Source organism: Cyprinodon tularosa, unplaced genomic scaffold, assembly GCF_016077235.1.
Source record: "Cyprinodon tularosa strain WSP-4 unplaced genomic scaffold, ASM1607723v1 ctg130, whole genome shotgun sequence".
Lineage (NCBI taxonomy): Eukaryota > Metazoa > Chordata > Actinopteri > Cyprinodontiformes > Cyprinodontidae > Cyprinodon > Cyprinodon tularosa.
The window spans coordinates 1,053,651-1,071,489 of NW_024038115.1; the positions used below are offsets into that span (position 1 = coordinate 1,053,651).

Here is a 17,839-nt window from a genome sequence, read left to right on the forward strand (position 1 = left end):
ATCTACCATCTCACAGCAAGTTGTAAGATACTGGCAGAAAAGGAAAACATGGAGCATCATAACCAAGTGGCTGGTATAGTGTACAGAAACATCTGTGCAGAGTACAAACTGAAGACCCTCCCAGTTCAAACAGTGATTGATGAGTCCATCCCAAATGATGGAAACATCAGGAAATAAGAACACGAGAAATTAGAAGAATAGCAATGGCTCAGGGAAGAACTACAGTAGACAGAGCTTGGAAGGTGAAGGCAACTGTTGTGATCGTGATTATTTAAGCATTGGAGGCAGTAACCATCTATATACATATATGTATGTATATATATATATATATATATATATATATATATATATATATATATATATATATATATATATATATATATATATATATATATATATATATATATATATATATATATATATATATATATATATATATATATACTACGCAGTAACCTATATTGTGTACAATTTGTTAACATTGTAAAGATCAGTCACCTATTAAAATAACCCTTGATATGAGTTTAGCGAACAAACATAAAAACTGAATGAAGAAAAAAGTTTACTGTACGTGGATGTTATTATAATGTGTTTGGGAAAAGGAAACAACTCAGAAGGGAAGAATGCATTTAAAAGGAGGAAAATGCTATAGAAGAATCTGTTTTTGTTTTTTGTTTTTTTAACAAGGATTTTTTTCTTGGCTGAATGGGGGTTGCTATGGATTTTCTGAATGCAGTTTTCCAGTTGCTCATTGAGATCCCCATGGGAAAGCAAAGCAAAGGAGATTTAAATCTGGGGGAACAAGACACAGAGCTATAGTAAAGGGATTTATGATTGGAACAGTTTGATGAGGTGACAAGAAATGATCATTGATACTCCGGGAGCAGCAACAAGATCACCCCTAAACACTCCCCCCTCCCTTTCTCCTTGACCCCAACTGAGAGATCTAATTGGAGACTGGAAAAAAGGATTAAACCTTACACGGACCCACAAATGCCAGCATTAATGTGCGCCAGTACAGTGCCAACATCCTTCAGCAGCCTCCGACATGTGCACACACAACTTTTTTTCTTTTTTATCCACAGTGTGGCTATTTCCCCTTTTTCTCAGCATATATTCCCCCTGTCAAATTGTCCTTGTCGTCCTTCTTTTGTAATTACACCCTTAAATTTATGTACATCTATAAACATGCATTGGTTCCTTTCTCCCGGGCCATTGTCCAAATTCACTCTTAAACCGTCTTTAACCAGCCTGTTGTAGGACTTTACTTGCAGCCATGCTGCTGCACTGTACTCGCCCCTTCAGATTGGTATGAAAGGAGAGCAACAACGTGGATGAAGAAAACAGCAGCAGCTCACACTGCTGTCTCCATGGTGAAGTTGCTGACCTGGCAGCAGCCCCCACCCAGGCTCAGCTTTGAAATGCTCTAATATAGAAAATAAGAAGGTGTACTGAATTAAAGGAACTTCCTTCAGATGTGCCACCAAGGATGTTTGGACTCAGACTTGTCTTTAAAGCAGTCATGAATTCAGTGGGTTGATGGTTTCTCCCATGTCTGGGACTGCTTGTTTTGTTTTTTGCTTTTTTTGCTGCAGCTTCTGCAGTCCCTCATATGTTAAACTTTTTCTCTCTCTCTCTCTCTTTCTTTGTCGCTCTTTCCTTCAGCCACTCTTCAGTGAGTCAGAACCCTCCTCCCCCTACTGCTGTCAGCATATATTGATATATTTCTGCTCACTCATTACTGAGCTAAATGTGTGAGGGACTGAGTTAAAGAACATGGATAAAGATTCAAGGCAAACTGTTAGACAGGCAGAAAAGAGTTATAAAGACTAGGCTAAAAGCAACAGAGTTGTGCCCCAGTTCTGTTGGAGGGGTTGAGAAAGGGGGGAGGCGAGGATTTTAGGGGGCGGGGTAGTTAGAGGAGACAGAGAGGAACATGCTGGCTCACTCTTGAAGTGTCAGAGTCTACTGCAGGGCTCTGGAAAAACAAGAGCCAGAGCCGCTGCTTGTCTGGAGCCTATTCAGCCATGTGGGGAATGGATGTAAAATGAGGCACTGCTCTCGTTTGTCTTAGACTCTCTGAGCTTTTTTTTTCTTCTTTGACATCAAAAATCATGGATTCTGACTCAGACTCTCCATTCAACTACTCCTGGCCTTCATTTCCCAGGATGAAGATATGCCGGAAAATGGGGAAAAAAGGTAAAAGGATGTCAGTTTAGGTCTAAACTCTTACATTTAAACTTAAAGATAAAATGTCATTTCAATAATTTGTTAGTCTCCCAAGCCTACTCTCAGAGTATGTTAACCTTGAGTGAAAATATATTGAGTGCACAATTCCTTTTTGGTCATTTAGAAGCCAAAATGTAAGGTATAATGTAATTGTTTAAATTTCAGGCAGAGAATGATCAGTTCTTCCTAATTCTGTAAAGAAACAATAATTATAACACATTTAACAGTGTTAGCTATAATAAATGTTTTATTATTAATTTAAAATTGACAAAAACAGAAATGTAGAGAGAACACCTGCTAGATTTAGTACAAGGCTCTTTTTTTTCCAGTAAAGCAAGTCTAAAAAGACTTTATTGGCTGGTGGGTCAACCTGTCTGCATAGGTAGCCAGTCAAGTTTGCTGCTCAACAGAGAACATTTCATTTACATTATTAAAAAAAAAAAAAAAAAAAAAAAAAAAAAAAAAAAATATATATATATATATATATATATATATATATATATATATATATATATATATTTTTTTTTTTTTTTTTTTTTTTTTTCATGACTTTAATAAACATGTGTCATACAACCTTAGTTTACTTTCATTGATTGGCTTTTTATTATTTTTTTTTTCTCAGTTGGACCTTATCCAAAATTCCAAATTTGTCTGTTTTTCAGGCAAGGGAAGTGTATGGACCTTCTGTCAGTCAGCTGGTCAGCACTGCAATGTTAAACAACAAATGCAGCAATGCAGGTCTGCCATACCCTCTTTTCCGCATGGGTAGACAAAATGCACCTTCTCTGCAATTAACTTAATGTTTAGAAAGGCTGAGGAAGAAAAGTGTATTGGTTTGGATAAAATGATATTCCTTGAGTAAGGTATTTCAATGGTTAACTTTCAAAACAGGGCCTGATCCAGCAAATAATATATATATATATATATATATATATATATATATATATATATATATATATATATATATATATATATTTTTTTTTTTTTTTTTTTTTTTTTTCTGTATCCTTTTTTTTGGAAAGTATGATTGGGCAGAAGGCAGACCCTTCGGCACACCAGATGAGAAATTGCTTTGTATATGATTTGATATACATGAATATATTTTAGTCATAGGAATATGATTTAACCATTACAAGAGTATTTTTGAACCAATATTTTTCATCAACGAGGATTATAAGTGAAATTGTATGATAGGACTCAGATCAATGAGAATTGAAAGAAATCCAGAAATTCAGCTGCAATGATTTTATTTGGCTTGGTCTCAGTACCACTGAGAACACAAAACTATGTAATTTTCATTAGGAAAAATTGTTATCTTATTGTTTTTTTTTATGAATATTATACATTTACTATTTTCTGGTCTTAAAATGATAATAATCTAACAATAATAAGCTGATTTACCTCGTCAATTAGGATATCTGCCTGAATTGGCAGCCCGCAGTTGATTGTTTAACAGACATGCTGCTCATAGCTTGCTAACTATGTTTTAAAACAATATGAGAATGAATAAGGGAGATCCTCCTATTTTTCACACCAAGAAAATTTTTAAAAAATAACATTTTTATTCTTAAAAGAAAAGTGAAATTTGCAAAAGGTTTCTCTTTATTTGGCAGGGGAAGAAGTTTTAACAACAGTGTTTTAAAAACAAATTATACACATTATACAACTGAATGTGGTCTTTCTTTAAAAGCACTTCTGTTTTACAGTGTTTTGTTCACGGCTGCTAAAGATGGCTGATTAAACAGCTGAGGACCCTCTTTACAGATATAGGCTTTACCATACACTGAGGAACAATAAAGTTAAAATTAGAACTGTTCCGATTACGCATTGTCGCTCTAAGGCCTCCTACACTGCAGTGGAGGCTTGCTCAGAGTTAGATAGCTGCATCGTTTCCAGTGATGTAACCTGATATCTGACAGCATGTTAGGGACTGCAGATGTTCGCTTGAAGGCTGATGAAGCACTTGGCATTTGGCACTCATCCTCTTCGGGCTCCACTGTTTCGTGGAAGCAAACTAAAAGTGGTGCTGTTGTGGTGCAATGTCAGAGAGGAGCTTGAACCTGTGTTTCTCTTTATCTATTTTACTTTTACTGGATGCATTTTCTTTAAGTGTCTGTTAGGATTAAAGTAGCTTAAATTCAGTTGTTTGTTACCAGAAAAAAAGTGTCTTACTCTGGCACTTGGCATGGGAAGCTTAACACAGTTGCCTAAAAAGTCCAAATTTAGACCTAAGTGGTTAAAAAGCTCATGACTTGTGTGTAGATGGTTGTTAAAAGGAGAGATAGACCCAGTGAAAGATCGTGTTACTGCCACAGCAGTGTCATGGCTTACCTCCAGTACTCTGTTCTTCAGCTTTCTTCATAAACTCTGCAGGATTATCTGTGTAGTCATGATGTCTACTGACATTTGTACTGTATATATCCTACAGTCCTTCTTCAGGGGACATTTAAATCTCACCTGGTATTCTACAGGTAGATGCACACTCTTCAGACTTTTTTAGTTGTGAGTTCACATGTGCAAAGCTGCAAGTTTGTTCCTTTACTGTGAGAAGTGATTGCTGCTCTTTCTGGCTCTCTAGCTTGATCTGTTCATGCATTCAAATGTAAACATGACGGGTATGTGATGCTTGGACCTAGAGCTTCGACCACAGGTGTCATAACTCAGATCCATTTCTGTGGATAATGGTGAGCAATGTTTTAATGGTTAAAATATCCCTAATAACAGATTTGAAAATTTATACTTTGACATTTGTTATAAATCATTTTGACTTTGATTGTTATTTTATTCTCACCTGTCAAAGTGGCAGCTAGTTTAGCTGGTGGTTTAAAAAGAAGGTTACATCATCAGAAATGTTTAATCATTGTCTTTCTGATGTCAAAATAAATCACTCCAAATGTTTACAGTGTTTATAATAATATTGTTTATCTGACAGTTCTGGTCTGAGCATACATCTTTTAGTCAGAAACCTAAATTAAACCTTGAGAAAGTGTTTTTGTGTGAGAAAAAGTTCAATATCTTTCTCCCTGGGGTTTGCAGGAGTTGAAGGGTCACTCTCTGAATGTTTAACTGCCTGGTCTAGAAACCTGGCCATGACTGCTGTCTTTGTGTCTGCAGACTTACTATGCTCTATTTTTACTGTGCTGCCACTGCAGAGGATTAGCTCTCACACAGTGACTTACTCTGAATATCACAACAATCTCTGATATACTAATACAGATTTGAGTTGATTTTGATTTTTATAACAATGACTATTTTAGTTCAAACAATTCTTTCTATCATGAGTCATTTGAGCTGTTTATTTTAGGAGCAGATGCCTTAATGTCATTGTAAAATCAGGCTGACTTCTTTTTTTTATTTATAAAGCAGAATTAAATATTAAATAGTTGCAAGTTAAGTAGGAATCCAGTAAATATTTTAAAATGCTAGACAGTACATTAAAAAGACATGTTAAAAGATACTTATGTTGTTTTCTTATTACATGCAAAGGTTTAACATGGGTCTGACATGGGCTTAACCCAGTCTGATTCAAAGTTTGAAACCCAGTTCGATGAGGCAAAGCTTTGTACTTTAAAAACTGTAGTAAAATGTTCACTAAGGATGCTTATATCATAATAACCTTAACCAAATCATTTTTAATTGATCATATTACATGTAGTTACTGATTAATGACTGCCTGCTTTTCCTGTGTGCGTGTAATACGGCACAGGGGCAACTGTCTGCACTCTGTTCTTGGGAAGTGGTGGCCTAGTGGTTATGGCATTGCACTTGATATCCAAAGGGTTATGAGTTCAAGTCCCACTCTCACAGACTCTGGGTCCCTGAGCAAAGACCCTTAGCCCCACACTGCTCCCCGGGTGCGGCACAATGGCAGCCCACTGCTCCCCAAGGGGATGTGTTAAATGCAGAGAGTTGATTTTGTTCCTCTGTACTTTTGACAGTGTAATGACAATAAAAGCTGAAAAAATAAATTAATAAAAAACTTCCTTCTGGCAACTCTTAAAAATGGGAGACAAGAGAACATACTGTTAAAGTAATAGCAATGTATGTTGGTCCTCCTAAATCAGTGGCTTTTTAAGCAATAAAGGCAGCAAGTTGATCTACCTTAAAGGAGAGGATAACAATGTGTAAAGGCAATCTGCAATCCAGTGGGCCCATTCTTCTTAGGTACCCATCTATCCGTCCGTCAGTATTCTTTCACTCCACTTGGGCCAGCACCTCCAGGGGAATCCCAAGGAGTTCCCAGGGGTCTCCTCCTGGTGGGACGTACCTGGAACACCTCACCAGGGAGGCGTCTAGGAAGCCTCCTAACCAGATGCCCACTGGCAACATAACTTTTGGGCTCTGCTAGAACCCCCCCCAAAAAATAGTAAGGTACTGCAAGAAAATGTGTTAAATACCTAAACTTACCCATATCTACTGTAAAAGCAATAATGCAAACTGTGGGACAACTAGAAATGTGACAAAAAGCATTTATGAATTGGATGATAAAGAAATAGAAAGAAATCTGCAAAATCGACTGTTGACGAACTAAACAGAAGTCTTCAGGAAGCAACTGAAAAATACTACAATATAATGCTTTTTACATACCTTAAACTTTGGTGGCGATTGTTGTTAAGAGTTATACCTTCAATGAGAAAGAAATAAACATATGGAAACCTGTGCTTGTCTTGATAATAAAACCAGGTACTATTCAATCTTGCTAAGAGTATGAAGTCTGCTCCGTGTGTTATTTAACCGCTTAACTGATGTTTAACACAGATCTTGGTGCCTGACAATAATGTTCACTGCAGCAGTGTTTATGGGTCAGAGGTATGTGAGTAATTGAGTCCATGGCAGCCAGCTGTGGCTTTGGATCAGGCCCAGAACCTGAAATATTTAGCCCGTCTGTCATGTTCATGACGTGGGTTTATATCAAACGGTATCTACTTTCAAACAGCAGTCTGACCCGTATTCTGGCCCCACCACCCCCTGTGAATTAAACTGTTGGATTCGTGCTAATCCTATGATACGTAATAAAGTGTGTGATGTGCTTTTGTGCAGATATTTCAGATGTGGGCTCACATTTCAAACAGAGCATAAAGTTGTTGTACCCAGAGAGGATTAAAAAACTAGATGTAACAGTTTGTTATCTGTTTGAAAGGTACTTCATGATTTTGGAGAATGAGTAATGATGTCGGGTAATCTCTGTATGCACTCTGCTGGTTCAATTGGAATTAATTCATTTAGATTTAATGTGGATGTGACGGGAATCATCTGGCGTCCTCATCAGTGTCTGCTTGACTCCCTGTTGCTTCTCAGATTTATTGGACCTGCCGCCCACAGGAAGCACAGCCAATTGTGGGTCTGATTTATTCTCCGTTACAGATGCTGAACCTCTCTTTTTCTGCTTGGCAGTGCTAGAAACGATGGATTTGTTTTAAAGAACACCACAGAGTTTTGGTTTTGAACAGTTGAAGAGATGTGGAGAATGGAGAAATGCCAAAAATATGCTTTCAGCACCCCCATCCTCGGTATAATTGGAGGCAAGGCTCAAGCATTATAAAATAAGTCAATCAACATTTACATAAGCCTATGAGCCTTTCTGCTATGAATTGTGTTCTAACTTATGTATAAGCTTCTGGTCTGATCAGGTTTTTTCTTAATGTTTCATAATTAATCAGCGTTTTAGAAAATATTTTGGAGGCCTGAAAATCATTACTGCAGATATTCACCCCCCCAAAAATGTATGATCAGGACCAAAAAAGAATCTAAAAATCAAAAATACTTTTACCTCAACTATTTTTCTTGTTGTTATATTGTTTTTAGTGTGTTTTGAAATGCAGAGGCTTGCTTCTTCCGTTTGGACTGTTTACATTTTTGCCTAAAAAAAAAAATAATAATCGCAGAACGTGTAAAAGATAAGGGCTTAAGCTCTTGGGTCCCTCAAACCTTAGACACAGGGTCAGGGACTTAAGTTTTGTTAGCAGCCTTCATGTCATGCCATGAAACCAACTACAGGAGCTTTTGCATATCCTTTGGTAAAAGGCTTCTTTCAATTAATCAGTCAGACTCTTTATCAGATTCTGGGCATCAATGTCTTATAATAATCTATTCATGTTAACTTTCATGATTTCAGGGATATTTTTCATAATGGAGAAAAATACATTGCATAATTTCAGACAAAAATAAACTTAGCATACCATCATCCTTTTCTCTTGCCAATAGACTGCTTTCACTGCAATTATGAATCTAAAAAGAAAATATTTCATTCAGAAAATAGAGTTTCTGACTCATTCATTAATGATTAATATGAAGGCAAATTCTGGAAAATACAAAATTAGTTTTATATCTATTCGGACATCTTTATTAAGACGTGATAAATCATTACTTAATACTTTTCTTTTGACATGAATGTATACCTATGTTTCTGATATTGTATAGAAAGCTCCTTAGTAACATTCAAATAACTCCCAGCAGTTTATAGTTGTCTTAATATGTTCTATGGTGGTTCTAAGATACCTACATGACAGTGTTAAGTTTTCAGGTTCAACATCATGCCATGTCCTTCATTTTATTACTCAGGTGTCCACTTCTTTTCACTTCACAACTTTGTACACATATGCATTGATGTAGCACAAGAGATTTCAGTAAAATCCACTAAAGTTTGGCAATGCAGTGTGCCACAAAATACTGGTAAAGGGTAAGAGGTATGAAAACATTTGAAAGACAACACATTCTAACTATGATATATTCTACTCAAAAAAGAAAACGTAATTTAAACATAGAAAAATAATCTAATCTGTTGTATCTGATGATGCAAATTTCCAATGTATCATCATTTAAGAATACAGAATATTTCTGTTTACTGCTACAAAAGGTAAAGTTACATGTGGTCATCAACAGAACAAACTTAAATTGATATAATGAGTGGCACTTTAAAGCAGTTGAGCAAAGACTGGGGAAATTATATTGACTAAAATTAGACAGTAAACAATGTAGTTTGTTGTAAAGAAACGTGAAAATTTCCTGGAACTTGACCTAAGTTCAAATTTAATACAGGCCTCGGCTTTGAGATTGAAAATACTTTTTTAATCATTCACATGATTTTTTACCAGCACTTTGAGCCTGACTAAGTCTTTAAAATGGTGATTATCAGTTGTCAAAGTTTGCTCAGCATTTTTATAGACCTTAAAGTGTCTGCTTTGTTCAGATACTTTGCTATCAATGTCCCCTCAGAGGATCATTGCTGAACCTGCTGCCTCTTTACTCAAATGTATATGCTACATTGTTTGCTGAAATGTAAAAAGAAGCTGTGTTGTGGAGAAGGTGTGCTTTGTGTCGAGCAACATGCCCAAGGGAGAGCTGTGTGTGTTTTGCCCCCCCTTCATCAGCACAACCAGGCTGCAGCTCACAGTGCCTCCTCTGTGCTGAAAGGGCTTCTCTCAATGCCACTGTGTGTTTACCAGGGGTTATTTCCACTCAGTCACTGTATCAAAAAGCAGGGCGGGGAAAAAATTTGCCTACAGATTTCCATCCATAGGAACTTCATGGAAGTTCAGACACTCTCACACACACTCAAGAAGAGAGGGAAAGAGAGAGAGTCTGGGTACTGAACAATGACATGCAACTGCCCAGGATGTCGATGTCACTTCCCGTGTTTGTGAGCAGTCATTTGGTGTTGCTCTGGAAACCAAATGTAATATTGAAAAATCCCCTGTCTCGGCAGAGAAAAGCCAGTCCATAAGGGAGAGCCAGGCCTCGTCCCCAACTTGGGCAGCAGCTGCCAGACTCTCAGCAATGATACATGGCAAAGACCAAGTCTACGCCAACGCCATGTTGGTGGACAAGGTGAGCCGGAGTCACTTTTTTGTTTTTTGGTCTTTAATTGAGTTAATGGTTATTTTATCTTTGCAATCCAAACAGGAAAAAATAGTCTCTTTCTGATGCTTTTTCCTTTTTCTGTGTTAGGTTGAAGGAGCTGACATTAAGTATCGGTCTCCAGGGGATGAAGAGCATGTCAGCCCTTCATCCTGCTGGGACTCCCTCTCTCCCACTCTCGTTGAATCGGTAAACTGCTCCCAGAACCGTTCCCAGTCATCATCCCATCGCGGGCTGAGGGGAAGTCAGGGCCCAGGCCAGCACAATGGCAGGGAGGCATACTCTTGTGCTTCTCCCCCTTATCCCTTTGCCTCCTCCTCCCCTTCCTTTCCTTCCTCTCCCTTAGCTTCCGCAATTCGTTTGTTTGAGGGAGCACAGAGACGTCATCCACAGATGGGTCCTTCAGAATCCCCAGCTTCAGAACACAGAGAGTTCAGCTTGACAGATGCAGGCCGAGGCCTGAGGTATGATGCGGTTTCTGATGCAGGTTTCTATAATATGTAATGTGGCTGCTTTAAGTACATGAGGGCACTACGAAGACAGCTAAGTAAAGGTTTTCTGCTTTATCTAAATATTTTTGGTAATTTTCCTGCTGCCTCTGAACTTAGTGGAAAGGAAAGACAAATTTAGACGTTGAGACACATCTCAGGTGTTTTGTGAGTTTTCTTATTGAGTATATGGTATTTTCTGATTTTCATCAACCCTGTGTTATCCTTTGTTTTTATTTTTTCTGTGCATCCAGTCGTATTTTAAAGTGATCTAGCTTAATAATTATCTCCCATTCTTAAGGTCATTTAAGTTTTTAGACTCTGGCTGCCTTTCTACTCTCTTTTTTTTAATCCAGTCCTCAAATCTAACCAAGACTGCACGCTGTTCAGTTAATGCCTGAAAATCTTCAGGACAAATTACCAAGTTGAACAACAAAGTGTCCAGCCAAAAAAACTTTTTCCTATCCCAGAAAAAAAATCTGAATTTCTAAAAGTTGTGTTTAGTTTCATTAGAAGAACAGAAATCAAAATAAAGACTTTGACTTAGAAAGACTTTATTTGTCATATGTAAACACAAGTGTATACTAAAAGAAATTTCGTTCAGTACAGCTCTCAAGACATTTTTGTTTTTTAAAGTGCACCCTTGATAAAGGTAAGCTGCAGTGATAATGTAAAAATACAAGTTAGTTATGGTTCCAACATTCAGGGTTTTATCTTTTTTAACCCTGAGAAATGCATCACCCTTTGAAGATCTAGAAGATTATCTCGAAGATCTAGAAGACAAAAGAAACTAGAGCTGTATCACTCTTAATGTGAAACATTTAGTTCTTTAAAAACATACGTTTTGTGTTTGTACAATAAAAGATGAAAATGATTCTATTTTGTACAAATATGAAAAGAATACTAGGACAATAAAAATTTCTCTGTATATTGTGATGCAACTCTATTATCCTTTTCCTGAATGGCAGTTCTAAACTTTTGTTAAAATCCCCTTGATTGGGCCAGATTATCAATTTATCTTCTTAAAACTATCATTATTATTTTTATAAATTCAGTTCAGGAATTAAGAAAAAAATCAGTATTCTGGATGGGAGATTATTAAAGCATACATTAGAATTAAAAATGTGTTTTAATCATGAAAAAAATGCTCACTGAAAATGTGATGCTAAAGAGAAGTTGGACTTCAGCAGGATAGGCAAACCAAACACGTCCATCTAGACCTAGAAGCACACCTCCAAGCAAGAACGAACTAATTGCTTTAATGCTGTTTAGTTGGAGAACACTGGCATAAAACCTGGTGTTTGTCTGTGAGATGACAGTGGATGTAAAAGCCATAAAAAAAGTTATTTACAATCAGGAGGATAATACCTCTGCCATTTGTGAATGTGCTTTTTTTTCTTTCTCTTTGTAATTAGCCCTGGTCTGGAGTGTGACAGTGAAGAAGATGACATACTTGGACATTCCTACTCTTGTTCATCTTCAAAACAGAGGTCCATCCTGCAGTCCAGCTCTGGAGAGGAAAGGGACTCTTTTGACACTTCACCTGACTTTAGCCGCTCACACTCGGAAACCGCAAAGAAATCCAACACGGTAACTCTCAAGTCATCTGTTGCAGATCAGAGGAAGCGAAAGATTAATAAAAAACAAAAAATAGTTTCTGAATGATAAACACCTTTGAGCAAGAGTCATTATATCCATCCATCCATCTTCTTTTATTCCGTCAGGGTCGAGGTGGGGCCGGTGCCTACCTCCGGCAGTTTATGGGCGAAAGGCGGGGTACACCCTGGACTGGTTGCCAGTCTGTCACAGAGCAACACAGAGACACACAACCATGCACTCACACGCTCACACTTAAGGACAATTTAGAGATACCAATTGACTTAACAGTCATGTTTTTGGACTGTGGGAGAAGGTAACCCGAGAGAACCCATGCATGCACAGGGGCAACATGCAAACTCCATGCAGAAAGACATGGAGTTCGCTGCCCGCTACACCAATGTGCAGCCGTGTCACTAATATTCATGTCAAAGTCATTCAAATGAAAGATGACAGAATAAAAAAAAAAAAAAAGTTTCAGATTTAAATCCCATTCATCCCACAAAAAACCCTCCTTTTCAAGTTTTCCAGCAGACACACCGTAGCTTACATACAGACATCAGTAGATAAGCCCACATTGTCAACAGCTCAATAATAAGGACAAAAGGTCAGAGAAGAGTTGGTTTACTGGGCAGGATTTGCTGTCTTCCAATGTTCCCTGCTCGCAGATTGAACTTGTTAGCTTCTCCCATCTGATATGTTAATCTGGTTTATTCTCTTACCCAGAATTCAGAGGAGGCTGAGGTTCGCCTGCGCTCATACTCATACTCTTCCCCTAAAGCGAGGCCATCACGGCCGCTGCTAAACCGAGACTCAGCTGTCACCGATTTGGAAGAAGGTGGGTGAACTTTGAGCACTTTGTCCTGCGTTCCCTCCTTTTAAGTAATCAGCGAGCTGAACTCACACATGTGCCCAGACATTTTGTGTGTTGGTATAGCACTTCTGATGGTGCAAGATTGTAAATGAATGTGACACCTTAGCAATAAGTTTAATAATAAGCTTTATTCCATGTAGATGGCACTTTCAGCAGTGGAGGTCGCTCACTACTTCAAGCTTTATCTCTCTCTAAATCCCTCTCACGTCTCAACCAAGTTAGTAAGTATAAGGGTTCAGGTTACAGCTTATAGACACGAAGCTGGTTTGTTGGTGAAACTATTTTACTATTTCTTGACAGTTTCATGGGGCTGACTTGTGAAGAGCTGCTCAATTAGAGGGGAAATTGAAGTCTTAAAACTTTTTTTTTAAAAGAATCGGAAAGCTTGAACAAAAATAATCTGCCTGTTTTTTTTCGGTAAATATCATTGCTGTAGTTTCCCATTGTTGCCCTAATTGTGCAGTTCTATATCTGTGGTGAGGTTTAATTCTTGGTGGTAAGCACGAGACCACTGCCTCTCTCTAAATAACAAATTTTCAGATGTCCAGTAATCAAAAGCAGACCTTTTCCCAATCCTCAGTTTTTCTCTTTGATGAATCAAAAAATAATAGTTTTCTAAAAGCTAATTCATGAAAACGTAATGTCTCACAAAAGAAAGGGAATTTGGAATAATACTTAGCTCCTGGTGATCTTCTAATAGATGGAGGAATTGTTTCTGGTCTGAGGCTTCTGTTATCCTTCCCTTTGGTCACATTTTGTTTTCCTCTTGGCTTTTCATTTTTCCATCTTTGCTGTCATCTGGTTTTTCATGGAAAAAAGGTTGTGTTTGTTCTCGCTCTGTTGGGGTTTACTGGATCTTGGCTTTTTCATGCGATTCTTGATTTTGCCTCAAACTGAATAATAATGGTGGCTGTAGGCAGTTTCTAATTCTGTCAGCTAATCTTTCTGTTATCATACAGCATCTAATGCAGTGCAACAAAAAAAGCTGTTGCTTGCTTGCCAATTTCTGCTACTTCTCCTGTTTGTCACTTCTAAATGTTTAAAATCATCAAACAGGTTTTAACATCAGATAAAGATAAACTGAGCTGCTTAAAAAATGACAATTTTCTTTTAATTGGGAAAAGAAATCTCCTAATGTACAACAAATGATGTAAGAGACTGACTGGCTTGTTAAAAAATCATAAACCAGACATTTTTTGGTTCAGTTTGACAATTCACATCTAGGCCTGATTACTCAACAATTTGTAGAATCAGGAAATCAATTGAAGGTAACCCGTCTGACTGCTTGAAGTGGGAGGAAAAAATCTTAAAAAGCAACACATCCTCTCTTGGTCCAAACACGAGAAACAAAATCACCAAAACCTTTAAATAAAGCATTTTTTTTTAAAACTATAGGACTGAAGTGATACCACAGCTATTATCCCAAAATGGAATAAAAAAAAACATCAATGAACCTTTGCTGCACTTATGGGTCTACCAAAATTACTCGATGAGTGTTTTACATTTGCAGGAGGTCTCAAAAAATATCTGCAGGCTTAACTTGCCTCAGTTAGAGGGTATTAATGATTAAACAATAAGAAAATGATTGGGAAACAAAACAGGCGTAGTTGTTAGGACTTCCTGATGATTCCAACAAGTTTTGTGAAAATATGCTATTAATTTTGTCGTGTTAAAGCTGGTATAAAACCCATGATTTTAGTAAACAAACACCATGCCAAAAACCAAAACATAACGATTGCATGGTGCTCTGAGGTTGCTTTGCTGCTTCATGACCTGAACAAGTATTCATTAGTAATGGAAACATAAAATTTTGGTTGGTTTAGTTCTATAATGTTTTAAAAAACAAAATAAATGTTATTGAAAGGTCTTGTTAAAGTCTGGAGTTGCTGTGTGATGCTTGAAACCCTTCTAATAGCAAAATGTGAACATTTTTCAGACTAGTGGGACAATATTTCTCGACTATAAAGGGAAACTTTTAGCCAGTTTTTCACTTCACAAGTAAGATCATCATTTGAAAACATTTTGTTTGATGATATTAAGCATTAAGTGTGACAAATAACAAACAAAAAAACATGATACCTCTCTAGGGGGACAAAACTTCCTCATGGCTCTGCATTATCAAACTCATTAACAATTATTTCCAACCCTTTTTTCTTTTTTTCCTGCTTTTCACAGAACAGAGAGCCTTCAACCTGACTGAAACAGCGAAAGAAAAGAGGTAAAGCCAGCAAGCTACTTCCTGACCTTATATACCAGGTCTCCTGAACGCCTCTCACTCAGACCCATGCCCCTTTTTTTAGTCATCATCAGTGGACAGCAGCTAGTGATTGGTTTACATGGAGCACACATCTATACGTGTGTGGGTGTGTGTGTGTGTGTGTGAGGGGGGGTTTGTCTCTCTTAGGGTATTCTCTGATTGCAACCTCAAAATAACTTGTGTAAACACCAAAACCATGGGCTTTCTTGGATGTCAGACTTCAGAAACATCAGGACCACATCAGTGGTGCTGAATTGATTGTGTGTGCATACTGTAGTGTTTATGTTGGATGTAGATTTAAAAAGAAGAAGAAAGACCTGCTTTCAAATCTTTCCATCCATGTAACACAATTCAGTCATACGTCACTTAACATTTCAATTTTACTGACTTTTTCATCATGTGCTAATATATTTATTTGATAAGAATCATGCATTGCTTTAACACAGATTTTTTTGTAGGACATATTATTGTCAATAAATAAACAATTGGAAACAGAGATATGCTTGAATGAATAGACTAAGTATCTATTTGTGTGAAAATCTTTAGTGTCATTCAGAGTGCAGAACTGGTGAAAGAAAGCAGACCCTCTTTTATGCTCTGATACATCAGGTTGTAGTAAAAATAAAGCTGGTTCTAAGAGGATTTAAAGCTGTTGCTTAAGACCTACAAGCGCAGAACACATTCCTCACAAACATAGGTTATTGAACAAATATGACACAAAAAACCCCCAAAACATTCAGAACAAAACTAGATACACAGTTTATGCTTCTTTTGGCTTTAAAGGGGAATCTGGATATCAGGAGATGATGAAGAACTGCAGTTTATTAACTGATCACCTTCAGTGTGACTGTTTCTGTAAAATTTAAGGTAGGTAACATACAGGTATAATTATTATGATACCACTGCGAAAAGAAATCATCAATGACCTAAGAGAAACAATGCTTTTCACCCATCAGTCTGTACAGGAACAGAAAAAAAGATCTAAGACAAATCCAACCTCCATCTAACCTTGGAAGTTGAAGCATTCTTAAATAATAAATAGATCTGGTAGGCTTCTGTTAGCACACAACAGGTTGAGGTTCAGGACAGAAGGCCTAGTTTCTGTCACATCCCTTTGCAGTTACGCTGTCAATTACAAACTCCTTTCACTTTATAAAGTCTTCAAAATATTAAAACCCAATTAAATATTCTAAAGCCTGGCCAAGGACAGGAATGTTATAATTCACTAAAGAATTGAATCAGGAGTCAGTAAAGATGACTAAGAGTGAGAGGTGCATTGGCATGAATACCAGCAAATATTTGCACATAACTGGATCTTTTCAGAACTTTACAGAATGTTCCAAAGAAGATACAGTTGGATTTATCCAGATCCTAGCTTATGAAAGCATGAATAAAAGAGCCAGCCTCAAGATCGGATGGAGATGGAGAAGTGTTGATTGTGAAAGAAGGCAAATTTTGTGCTGTGTGGTGTCAAAGAAACGCTGGACTAAAATCCTGTCAAGCAAGCAGAAATATTACAAAAGATTCATGTTCCATTTTGATAATCTTCCTAAGAAGATATGAAGCGACCTGTCTGAGGTGTTTTATATCCACACAGGGCTCTGGGTTTCCGTAAGCGGGCCCAGTCAGCAGAGGAAGAGGGCACGACGTCACTCCAACATCTCACCCTTACAGAGTTTCTCAAAGAGTATGTCTCCTTAAAAAATTGGCTGCACAGATGTGCACGTGTGGTGTAGCTCAATCTGTCCCAGCTGGAGCCTCATTCTCCAGCTCATCTTTAGCCACACAGATATTTTGGCTATGCAGGAATGTGCATTAGGTCAGTCTAATATAGATGAAAAAAAAAAATAGTCTTCATTGCATGTTTCTTTTCTTGTCACTCCATTATTGCTTCTTTTAACCTGGGAGGCCTAATGTAACCAGACTCTGCTGATGTAAATCAATGATAAATTAATAATTGTGTTTCGCCAAGGTGGGTCTATAAATAGCAACCTCTGGAGTCCACAGCCACTCGCAAGCATGCCAAGCATGTTATTAAGAGTAATAACCTGTAGATTAGGGCTCCTGGAAGACAGTCTGGACATTCTTTCATTTCAGCATGCTGCTTATCCTCCTGATTAGTCAACTTTTCCAATCTGGTAAACTACTAAAATCCCTCCGATTTTAAAGAAATGCATGTTGTATGTTAGGACTAAAGTCATGCTAAAAAGCACGTGAGAGTGATTTCCTTTTCATCATACTTAGGATCGAGGATGAGGAGTGGGATAAATACATAATTCCTTCTAAGGTTGAGTCGGAGAAGTACAAAGTGAGCCGGACTTTCAGTTTCCTAAAGAGCAGGATGTCCAGCACTCGAAGCAAAACCAAGGTGAGCTGATGGTGAGGGATGATGTACCAAAGGGGGAAAAAATCCTGTTGGCTAAGCCTATGCCTGCTTGTATATAAAATGTGACAAACAAATCCCTCCAGTTGACCTCTGTAATTAAAAAGTCAGAGCTGAAACCCCTCTCGAGTTGTCCATTAAAGGTTTTAACACAG

The 17,839-nt window shown here is 37.5% G+C and overlaps 1 protein-coding gene across 9 annotated transcripts in view; it reads left to right on the forward strand.

Moving 5' to 3' along the window:
- The window catches only part of LOC119778157 (rho guanine nucleotide exchange factor 28-like), a 65,415-nt gene that overhangs the window by 24,343 nt on the left and 23,233 nt on the right, over positions 1 to 17,839 (forward strand). For 4 of the 9 annotated variants that reach the window (XM_038277279.1, XM_038277280.1, XM_038277283.1 and 1 more), the window contains exons 1-9: positions 1,914 to 2,199; positions 9,935 to 10,056; positions 10,177 to 10,550; positions 11,990 to 12,164; positions 12,897 to 13,008; positions 13,185 to 13,265; positions 15,220 to 15,262; positions 16,899 to 16,988; positions 17,546 to 17,669. In XM_038277279.1, coding sequence (XP_038133207.1) covers positions 2,115 to 2,199; positions 9,935 to 10,056; positions 10,177 to 10,550; positions 11,990 to 12,164; positions 12,897 to 13,008; positions 13,185 to 13,265; positions 15,220 to 15,262; positions 16,899 to 16,988; positions 17,546 to 17,669 — 1,206 coding nt within the window. In that variant the 5' untranslated portion in view covers positions 1,914 to 2,114. Of the gene's footprint in view, positions 1 to 1,912; positions 2,200 to 9,934; positions 10,057 to 10,176; positions 10,551 to 11,989; positions 12,165 to 12,896; positions 13,009 to 13,184; positions 13,266 to 15,219; positions 15,263 to 16,898; positions 16,989 to 17,545; positions 17,670 to 17,839 lie in introns of those variants that run through there. The other 5 variants (XM_038277281.1, XM_038277282.1, XM_038277287.1 and 2 more) reach the window with 4 other exon arrangements.